Source organism: Quercus robur, chromosome 2, assembly GCF_932294415.1.
Source record: "Quercus robur chromosome 2, dhQueRobu3.1, whole genome shotgun sequence".
Taxonomy (NCBI): Eukaryota; Viridiplantae; Streptophyta; class Magnoliopsida; order Fagales; family Fagaceae; genus Quercus; species Quercus robur.
Window position 1 is genome coordinate 62,305,708 of NC_065535.1, and position 11,936 is coordinate 62,317,643.

At 33.3% G+C, this 11,936-nt stretch overlaps 1 protein-coding gene across 1 annotated transcript; it reads right to left on the reverse strand.

Moving 5' to 3' along the window:
- Positions 1 to 321: 321 nt before the first annotated feature.
- LOC126701621 (metalloendoproteinase 2-MMP-like) lies at positions 322 to 1,230 on the reverse strand. Its single transcript, XM_050399904.1, has one exon. It carries the CDS (start codon positions 1,228 to 1,230, stop codon positions 322 to 324), a length of 909 nt encoding a protein of 302 aa, XP_050255861.1.
- Between the last annotated feature and the right edge of the window lie 10,706 nt (positions 1,231 to 11,936).

Sequence of the window (11,936 nt, forward strand, 5' to 3'; positions counted from 1 at the left end):
TTTGTTAAGGCATAGGGTGATTGCCACAATTCCTATTATTTGTATTTTGCATTTATTATATTTTTTATTGTAGCATTCCAGCTTTTCTCTAATATAATCATAGTAGAAGAGTTTAATAATCAAAAAAGTTGCAACTTAAGAAGACCAAATAATCTTGAAATGGTTGTAAGCAATAATAAATATTGTGGCAAAAGAAGTGAATTATAGTGACATATAACTTGTACATAAATTCTTTATTCTTTTCATCCTTTCATTGCGAATTCATTATGCTAGCCACCCATAATACTTAGACTCTACCCTCCGAACCGGATGATATTGTTATTAGCTAGGATCTGAGTATAAAGTAAGTAAACCGTCCATATCATCTGAGCTCAAACCCCTCTTGGTTTTTCCTACTCTAATTGCAGGATACATAATGGATAGTTCAAACGCACTATGACCAAGTCCAAGAAGGTGCCCTATCTCATGAAGTGAAACGGCCTTCAGGTCTGTCTGATATGGAAGTAGGTCAAGACTGTTACTCCAAATCTCATCTGCATCATAATGCAACCTACCATTTGTTGGAGGAAACGCATGAGCAAAATCGCCACCAAGCCCATCAAAAGGTAGACCGTCCCCGTGATCAACGCGGTGGAATCCTAAAACAAGGTCGGCATCTTCAACTTGATCTGTGAATTCAAATCTGAAATCAGAGAATCTCGCCCACTCTCCGAAAGCATATGTGCAGGCTTCTTTTATGTCGACCAACTCTACATTAGGCGGAGCACTGGATTGAAACGCGTATTTGAGGTTACGCTTATAAAATGGCCATCTTGGATTACCAGGAAAAAATTCAAACTGTGGTTGTGTTAGACTACCATTGATAATGTCAGGAACTCCACAACGCGGAATTGACATCTGTTTGATTGTGTCGGTGTCAAGCTTTCCTGTAACCTTCAAATGAAAATATGTCTGATATGTTTTGATGGCGACCTCCAAGGCCTCATCAAACTCATCATCTTCAAAGTTGTTGGAGTCTTTGTAGTTTAAGTATCCAAACTTGTTGAGATAGTGCTTGACTTCACGTAAGCCTTGCACCCTCTGGCCCTTTTGGGATTCCTCTAGATCTTTCAAGGAATTGGAAAATTTTGGGATCCGACTGGCATTTGTAAGACTACCAGATTGAATTACAAGAAGTTGAATTGAGAAAAGAAGGAAAGATTTTGAAAGATAAAGTAGATTCTTAGCCATTTTAAGTTGTGTAGGTCTTTATTTGTGATGGAAAAAGTATAATGTAGTTTGTATTTATAAACTCCCTCTTTCCCTCGATGATTACAGATAGTGGATAGAGCATTCAAGGAGTTGATGCTTTTTGCATTTAGGGTACATTTAGTACATTAAATGTGGATTACAACAGAAATGATAATCTTTATTACTGGGAATAAAATGTATTATAATAGAATAACTAAATCTATTAATTAGTTTGGTTGTGAGTTTCTAACATTAGAATAAAACTTATGATCTATTTTAGAAAATATCTCATTCATACAATTATATTTTTTAGAAAATAATATATTTTAAATTTTAGAGAGATGAGTTATTTATTTTTATGATTTTTTATTTCCATAATTGTTAGGTGGATATTAAAAGTTTATTTATTTGGAAATATATTAATGTTAGAAATTATTACATCTACTAAGGAATAGTTATTACAACCCTTTTAGAGATGAATAATTATTTCTCAATTTAAAGAATAGTTATTCATAAAGAATTATTAATCCCTGTAATAAAAATATAACCAAACTATAAAATAACTAAACTATAGAAATAACTGTTACATTACAATGCCTATTATAATCTACCAAACGTGCTCTTATAGTAGCATGCAAGGGGTTAATGCATTTTACATTTATACTAAACTGAGGAAAGGGATTGATTTTCAATATTGTGTAAACCTTATTAGAGGGATGATCTTTGGCCCAAAAAGAAAGAAAGAAACATTGGACGAAAAGACACGCTTTATCATATGTAATCATATATTTACCATGTATAAATAATCCACTCAATTTCCACCACGCACCCTTGGTGCGGTGGTCACTCCACAAGTATAAATACTTGTGAGGTGTGAAGGGGCAAAGGCCGGAATTCAAGTCTCCAAGAAGGAGTTTTACATACATATACACTTAGATTAGGTTAGAGTAGAAATTCTATCTTGTATAACAAAATAAATAAATAAATAAATAATCCATACAATTTTCTTGAATTTGGCATTTTCCTTTTCTAGAATCAAAACCTTATGTCTTCTCAAAAAAAAAAAAAAAAAAAAAAAAAAAAAAAAAAAAAGGAAAAAAGAAAGAAAGAAAGAAAGAATCAACACCTTACATTATTCAATGATAGGATAACATTTAATTTTCAACTTATATGTCTTAGCTTTTTTGAAGGGGATGATAATAGAAACCCTTAAGGCATTTGTTAATAGCCTACTTTTGGAAAACTTTATTACCATTTTTATGATAAATAAATATATATAAAAATTATTTTTTATTTTTCTTATAATAAATTTCTAAAAATATTTCATAAATCAATGTCCTTACAGCATTTGTTAACTTTTTCCTATTTGAAGATTGTCTAGTTTCATTCAATGCTAGTTTTGCACAAAACATGACTCATATAGTACATGTTTAATAGGTTATCAATGTACTCTTGATTAAGTATTCGAGGATTTGGCCGGGTTACCTTGACATTTGACCTGTTGTTTCAACTATGGTAGAACCAGGATTTCAATTATACTATGTTTGGAATGAGGGAAATGAATTGAATGAAATGAATCATTTGGGAATATTCTTTCAATTTCCTTGTTTGGGGGGTTTAAGTAGGAGAAAATGAATTTGGTAAGTGGGAACCCTCATTCTTGTCTTTTTCCCTTATGATGAATTAGAAGTAATGATTTTTTTTACTAAAACTCTCTAAATACCCCTAAACAATGAGTCTTGTATTTTAAAATAGGGATATAATACTATAATATTGTTATAAAATAATTTCATTCAATCCTTTTATGTTACTCTTGAACAATGTTACATTCTATTCATTTTTATTCCTTTATCTTAAAACATCCAAACAAGATTATTTTATTACATTTTTTTCCCACTTCATTCTATTACTTAAATACATTTCATTTTATTCCTTTAAGTTCCTTTATGACTTGCTCATTCCATTTCATACTAATCCTTTATGAACTTCCAAACAAAGTGTATTAGGGTGAACAAAGTATGAACCATTTTTTTTCATAAATATCCAAGCCAACATCTATTTAGTATTAACAAAATAAAAAAAGAAAAGAAAAAGAAAAAACATAAAATAATTAATGAGATATAGACAGATTTAATCAAACAAAGTAGATAATGTAATGTAGATAAAAAAAAAAAAAACAATTAACTGATTAAAGAATTCAACAAAAAGAACAAATAAGTATTAACTTTCAAAACAAAACTAAGGAATAATTCATTTGGTGTCATATATTAGGTTGATCAATTAAATTCAAATACATGATTACATTGATCAATGAAACACAAAAATAGTTTCTTTGGTGTTAAATTAATGTCGTGATTTATTATTAAAACTAGACCCGTTGCAATAATGACAAATAATAAAAAAATGGGCACATGTCATGATCATAATGGATTTAGTGCACTAGAACAATAGACCCAATTCAAGTCCCTCATAGGATTAGCAACATTGTATTGACAAAGCTCATCAAACTAACCTCCAATGAGGGGTAGCCAACTTGCTTCCAGCCCAATCGACACTTATCATTCTCTTCAATTTTTTTGTCGCCTCCTTACCAAATTTAAAACAGAACGAAAACAAAAATCATGAGTGCTATTTTCTTCAATCAAATCCCATATGGGAATTACATATTTAAGCATAAAATAATCTTTTATATTTTTTATTACATATAATTAAATTTTCTTTTATCTTTTAAATTTTTATTATGAATATTTTTTATTACTAATTTGAGCATACAAATATTTTTTATATTTTTTATATCATGTGTTCCTAAATTTGTTTTCACCTTTTGATGGTTTTGTGCCAAATTAACTGAACTTGAAAAAAAAAATGTCATATTACAAATCAATGGTTAATTTATATAAAATTTATGAAAATAGCAATATAAATTCATTTAATATATACAAATAATTGGTGCACCATCTATGGATAATTAATATATGAAATTCAATGCATTTAGTATTTACCCAACTAATTGATATATATTAATTGGATTCAAGTTACACCTGGTGTTACTCTAAACAATATTACACCACTCAATATTTTCTAATTGGATGTGAATTTTGATAAATCCATCGTTAGATTACATTATTTTCATTAGCTTGTAACCTCATGCATATGCATAGATACACTTAAAGATATATAATAAGATACATAATATAATTCCTATATATATATATATATAATTTAAATACTATTGATAGTCATTTTTATATTTTGTTAACTCTTTAAAATTTTTGTAAGAATATTATTAGGTATAAAATGTAAATTGTCCATTTTTTTTATTATTATTGTGAAGCATTTTTTATTTTTTTTACGATTCACTTATTCTAAACTCTTTGGTTTTTGTACCTAATAACTCATTTGGATAAATATTTATGATGTTGTCCCACATTTGATTTTAAAATTAAAAAATAAAACTCTTTAAAAATAAATAATTTAGGACACATGGCGTAAAATTAGAACTCTAATTTGAAATAATAATTTGAGTTTCTTTCAGTTTACCTATTATATATATATATATATATATATATATAGATAGATAGATAGATTACAAGTTAGTTTCATCACGCATTATCTTGTTCTCGTTTATTATGGTAACTCATTAACTCTTGATTTTTTTTTAAATATTCTTTTTTTAATGATGAAACTTGAATAATTCGTAGAACTAAACAAAAAATAAAATACAAAAGACGGGAATCAATGTCTTCTCTTTCCAATTGACAAGACAACTCCTCAATAAATAATAAATAAAAACAATTCACTGGACAAAATAAATTATGTAAAAAACAATTAGAAGTTTTTACTTTTGTTATCCCAAAGGATATTTTGTGGTTCTACTTTTACTTTGAGTAAAAAAAACAAAAATCATAATGGTGGCAGCACAAAGTTTCAACCCCTTTTTTTTTTTTTTTTTTTTTAATAATTCAATAGTTACAACAGAGATTGGGAATTTAAACTTTGAATATCATAAACACACCAAAAAGTGTCTACCAATTAAGTTGCAAAGCTCTTAGCATTTATCTATAATAAAATAAATATTCAAGAGGTTGAGAGAAATTAAAGACGAAAACTAAAGTAAACAAATTGCTCAAAGAGCAAGAGATGCTGACAATCCGTAGTATCCCCAGTGACAGAGTCAGACTTTGAATTTAGGGGGGGCAAGTTTAATGTATGCTTATCAAATTTGATCACGTTCATTAACATCGTTATGTCATATTTGCAAATGCGATGCAAGATCACACTACAATAAATTGATATCAATTTCATTGTTGGTGATTTTTCAAATTTTCATTTTAGGATTTTAAAATATTAGGACATCAACACTAGAGGTTAGTAACACTAAATCATCATTATTAGCTTATGAATTATTCATATCTTTTCTTTGAATAATGCTAGAGACACCGAAATCCACAACACCCCTCCATGAAATTAGTCCCAAACAAAAAAATGAAGATGCCCCACATAACTGAACAAATTTAATGTAATAATTTATTGACACAATAAAGTAACAACAATATTAGTATTAATAATTCATTGCAAAACATGAAATACACAACTTTTCTATTGTGCTAAGACCACAAAAGTCAAACAAACCACCAATTTCAAATTTTTTTTTTCTCTTATTAGTCTCCACTACAGCACTATCTAGTAATCTAGGATCCTCTAATGATAGCCACATATTAACTGATATTTCTCAATATTCAAGTGCAAAGGTGTTAGGTGTGGCCTCTAATATTTAGACCAATAAAGAAAAGAAATTTTTTTTTTTTTGGGTCCAAATATTAGAGGCCACACCTAACACCTTTGCACTTGAATATTGAGAAATATCAGTTACTAACACACTACCCAAAAAAAAAAAAAAGGTACTATTGCGGCAAGCCAAAACCGTCACAAAAGCCCAAAAAAGCGCCATGAAAGGTACATTTGACCTTTAGTGGCAGTTGCTATTGCGGCAATTCTTCCTGCCACTGTTGCGGTGCTGCTATAGTCTATTACAGCAGTAACAAATAGCACCGCAATAGATCTGCCATTTAACGGCAGTTTTGGTCTATTGCGGTAGGCTGAAAACTGCCGCCATATGAGGCTACCATTCGAGTCAAGTGACCTTTTAGTGGCGGGATATGCGCACCGCTATAGGTGACAACCTTTAGCTGCGGGCAATAAGCGCTGCTATAGGGCTTATTAAACAACAGACCGTATGCACCTTTCAGCGGCGAATATGCCTGTTGCTAATGTGTGAAGCTTTAGTGGCAGGCTATAAACACCACTATAGGTCTTCAATTATATCATAATTTTAGTCCTTCAGCGACGGTTTTTGCCCGCTGCTATAGGTTTTTTTTTTTTTTTTCCCTCCTAGGTTCTAAAACCACATATCTATTACAAATAACCTATAATAATTTTAGCTCCACTAAGACAAAACCACAAATGTAACTAGATAACACCACAAATGTCTCCAAACTAACATTATATTAATATAGAAATATATTATCAAATACATAACATTGTCTATAACCATCATCAAAGTTCCAAGTTAATACCACAATCAAAGTTCCAAATATTTAAATAAATCCTTCAACATTTCCAAAAAATGCTGTTGTTCAAATGTAGTTCTTTGTACACAAAAAGCCATCAAAAAATTATATCAACTTCAATATTATAGCACCATCATTAGTAATTGTCATGTCTCCAATATCATCAACGAGCATCTGAAGCCATCAACGAGAAAGCAAATTAAAATTATACCCTTTAGCAAAACTACATAGTCCAAATAAAAGCTTAGTAATGAAAAGGGAAAAGAAGAATACAGCTTGAACATGTTGGCTCAACAGCCAAAAAATATTATAACAACAATAATGCTAATCTTAATGGCAATAACAAGAATGATGATTTTTTTGGGGGGATAAGTACAATGATGATGATCATGTTGGTGATAATAATGAAGTAGAAAGTAGCTATTATGCAACAAAATAATACCTGACTATGATAATGAATAGAATTTGCACCAATCACAAGAACACCACCAATAGGTTATGGGACCGCAAGTAGCTTGTATGCATCATGAGGGAGATTCTAACGAGAAGAAAAGAAAAGGAAAGGAAAATGAGCATTTAAACATAAGAATATTTTCCAAATACCAATTGCTAAAATCGCAGGAATCAAGATAGTGATACGTAGTCATATTTTCACCCTTGGTCAAATGCAACAAATTCATGTTATATTTCATGGTCATTGGCTGTATAGAAAAAACAAAATAAAAAATTAACAACAAAAATGGCTGGTAAGAGCAATAATGACAGTGAGTCCTATAGTGAACTTCAATTCTCTTGCCATTGAGAGAGAGAGAGAGAGGAATATTTCCACTAATATATATTTTTCAAGATGAATTTGTTGATTATTTGAAAAGTTCTAGTATGACAAAGTGGGCACTGTGCTATTCCACTAATAAGTATAGGAAAGAAGATTTATGTTCTAGTTGACTGAAGAAGATAAGGTCCTTCTCAACCAAAAAAAAAAAAAAAAAAGATAAGGTCCTTTGTGACAACAATGACAAAAATAAGAAAAATCCTATCTTATAAGCAATCATTTTTCCAAAATTGATTTACGCAAATACACAAAATCAATACTAGACTAATTTTAAACAATTAGTTCAATCTTAACACAACCAAATCTCAAATAATTGTATTAGAACATAATGAATTCTTTAAGAAAAAACACACAAACACTAACAAATAATTTTAAGGAGAAGAGACTAACTAGAGAGAGGTTTTGAAACTCTAATCATTAATGCAAAATATAATGAGTGATAACAAAAGTATTAACTATACTCATCATCACTAGAGTCATCATTATTGGACTCGTCATCATTATACTCATAAACATCATCACTAAGCTCTTCATCATCGATAAAGTCTTGTTCAAGCAATTCATCCTCACTAATCAACGGTGTATCATAAATGGTTCCTTTTTCATTAACTCGAGCCCAAGCATGGCTATCATTTGCACCATAACATGCGAAAGTTCAAAAACGTGTACAAAAACACTTTTGAACGTTTAGACCCCCAAAAACCAATTTAATCAACACATGCAATATGTTAAACAACTAGTGTGCGGAAACTTAACATATGCTATAACATGGAATTGATTAAACAACTATCTAAGCCACAACAAAATAAACCACAGCAAATAATGTAAAGGCAGAGATAGAGAGGAAGGAAGATGCAAACACAGCGATAACACCAGATATGTTATCGAAGAGGAAACCGAAGACCTCGGCGAAAAACCTCTCCGCCGCCCTCCAAGCGGTAATCAATCCACTAGAAAATACAGTTGGGATACAAGGACAGCAATAGACCCTCCAAGCCTAATCTACCCAATGCACCTAAGCCCTCCAAGCTTCTTGCTCCAACGAGGTTGCGCCGAACCTTTTTCTTTTCTAGCTTTCCGGATTCCGCTACTACACCGTAGCATCAACCAATGAATATTGGCTCCTTCCTAACTGCTTCCCAGAACTCCAAACGTCTGTCTCACAGAGATGATAATGGTGAGAACCAGGTTTGGTATAAAGGCCTCTCAAGGATTTGACAATGGAGAGGAAGAGAGTGAGGGAATTTGATGAGACTCTAAGGTAGAGATTGTGGGTGAAACAATCTGGTTTTTCTTTAGGGTTTCTCTCTCAAAATTCTCTCTGGAAGCTCTCTTTCAATCGTGGGTTAAAAGGGTATTTATACTGGAGTGAAGAGGAATGCGAAACGTCAGGTTTTTCCAAAACAGGGGTGGCTCGCGGCTTGACCTCGCGGCTTGACCAAGTCGCGAGATCCAGTCGCGAGTTAACCGTATGGCCAGTTGTCCTGTTTTATCCTGTAGTGCTCCAGCTGGCATGACTGTTCATCTTCCAGCATGCTTGGTACGTGTGCATCTTCTGGCGGGTTGAAGCCGCGAGTCCAGCCGCGAGTCCCAGCCGCGACACTATGTTTTCTTGCACACTCTTGAGCAATCTTCACACTATCTCACTCAGTACCCTTACAACAATCCCACCTAAATACATGGTTACTAAATGCTGAATTACAAGCAAATTTGGCACGGAATAAAGCCAATTAGATGGTTGAATAAATTCAACCTTACAATCTCCCCCTTTGGCTATTCCGTGACAAAACCCTAAAACAGACTCTAGACTTAACATGTGAGTTGGGAACAGTTGATCAAAACTCACTCACACCTAATTCTAGAAGCTGTGAAGCACTTGAATCATATGAGCATAAACTCCTGAAACACAACAATACACCATGATCATTGTAAGCAGAAAATTATAAATGCATATGAAACAGGCAAAAAGAGATCAAGCATAAGATGGAGTTAATGAACAAACCATGGCTTGATCAACCAAGTGAACACCACAAAGTAGTGATCACAGTGCTCATTCACACTTGGAATGAACACAAGAACATACAAGTTAACAGGCACAAAGCAAGACACTTGTATGCTCAACACTCAACCAATGCATAGCACACATGGCATATGCATCTAGGAACAATCCTACAAGGGCACAAGAGTGATAGTACAACAATCACAATGCAGAACATTTAGATTAAAGTACTGATTTCAACATAGCATAAAGGCTGCACTTAAGCATGGTACATACCACAAGGCCTACAAACTATGCATAAAACATAAACCCTGAAAGCTTACAGAAGCATATGGGTACAAACCAACAAATACCTGAATAACAGTTTTACAAAACATAATATATCAACTTAAAGAGAAGAAGGAAACAAAAAAAATAAAGACACTCCCCCTTAAATAGTGACACTCCCCCTTAGGGTAATATCCTCCCCCTCTGATTATGCCTATCACTCCCCCTTTTTGTCATGGAATAGGCTAAAGGGTCAGTTGTCATGCTGAGTTGTGAAGCTGTCAAGTGTAGCAGCCAAGACATCAATCTGGTCTTGCATGGCTCTCATCCTGTCAGAATGCTCATTCTGGACTGCCCTGATCCCATCAAGCCTTTCCAGAATGATCTGAAAAGCATCTGGAGGTGTGTCTGCAGAGGTTGAAGCTCTGTGTCTTTTGCCACTTCTCCTAGGTGTTGAAGTTGATGCAAGTCCAGCTGCTTCTGCTTCAGTCTCCATTGGAGCAGCCTCTCCTTCATCACCATCATCTTCTTCTCCTGGAAGCCTGGCACTTATCCTTTTACAGGTGAGCTTGTTGATTGCAGAGGGTGTAGACATTGGACTGATGTCTTGAGGGATTGGAACTCCTTTACTCCTAAAGATCCTCATAAGCAAACTTGGAAAGATCAATTTAGGCCTAGAGGTTGTTCTGGTCTCATCCACAATGGTGTCATAAATGTGGGAACTTATGTCTATGAAGTTCTTTTCCTTGAGATCCATCAGAAAGACTGCTCTAGCACAGTTGATTGTAGTCAATTTCCTAATGGGATAGAGGTTAAACATCATGATTATGGTAAGGCACCTCATGTCCACTGGAAAGGCAGTGGTATTCAAACATTTCCCTTCTCTCTGCCCACCTATCCTTTGTTGAATTGTTTCAATAGACACACTCCTATCCTTGTAATTGATGAATTCTTCATCATCTAATCCTTCAAGCCCTAATGCATCATCTATGACATGAGCATCTAAGACAAACTCTTTACCCCTCACCCAGCAACTCAATTCATTGTCCTTTATCACAGCATTTGAGTAGAATTCCCTAATTAAGGGTTCACACACAACAGGGAAACCACCCAAAAGCTTTTCCCATCCTCTTCCTTCAAAACAACTAGGAATAAAAGTTTGCCTTAAATCTTCCAAATCCACAAATCTCTCTTGAATGATTCCTGCATTCAAGAAGTTATCCTTGTATCTCTCAAAATGATGAACTGACCTAAACAATCTAGGATCCATCTTAAGTCTTTTGTCAGCCTTTTTCGCAGTAGATTTCTTCTTCTGGGGTGAAGGAGCCATCTGTGAACAATCAGAAAAGGCCACAACAACATATAGCAATATATGTGCAGAACCAGTCAGAACCATGTAGTAAACAGAGAGAGATATTAACCAAACAAGTGAACTTCAAACACTTAAACAGCAAGCAATTTAGTTCAAACATATGGATAAACCAAGCCTAGGATAGGAAACACATGAACAACATGATGAAGCTATCCTGAAGGCAAATAAATGACATTGAGGCAGATTATGGAAAAAAAGATATGACATACACACAATATATAGAGCCTAACAGAATCTTCCCACAGATTAATAATCTAAGACATGCAAATCTAGCAAAGGAAAACTCACAACCTCAAACAGAACCAAGAGTAACATCTCAACAGCTCAAAGTTCAGATTGAAATGAAAGGAATACTTAGCTAAGCACAAGAGCAATAGGAATATGCCTATCATTAACACAACCTATACCAACAACATCCACAAGCTAAGCAAGAACAAAGAGCAGAGACCGAACCACAAACCCATTTCAAAAGCACAATCAAATGCGAAAAATCAAGGGTAAAAGCACAGAATCAAGTAGAAAAGAGTGAAAATCAGAAAACCCATACCTGTATCTTGACGATTTTGGGCTGTAAGAGTGCAACACAAGAGATTGGAAAAGGGAGCACGGAGTGTTGGAGAGGAAGAGTGTTTAGAGAGAAGATGAACAGTCACAAAAATTCGAGGG

What these genes read in the sequence shown, in the direction of transcription:
- LOC126701621 (XM_050399904.1), bottom strand. Translation starts at nt 1,230, where the DNA reads ATGGCTAAGAATCTACTTTATCTTTCAAAATCTTTCCTTCTTTTCTCA.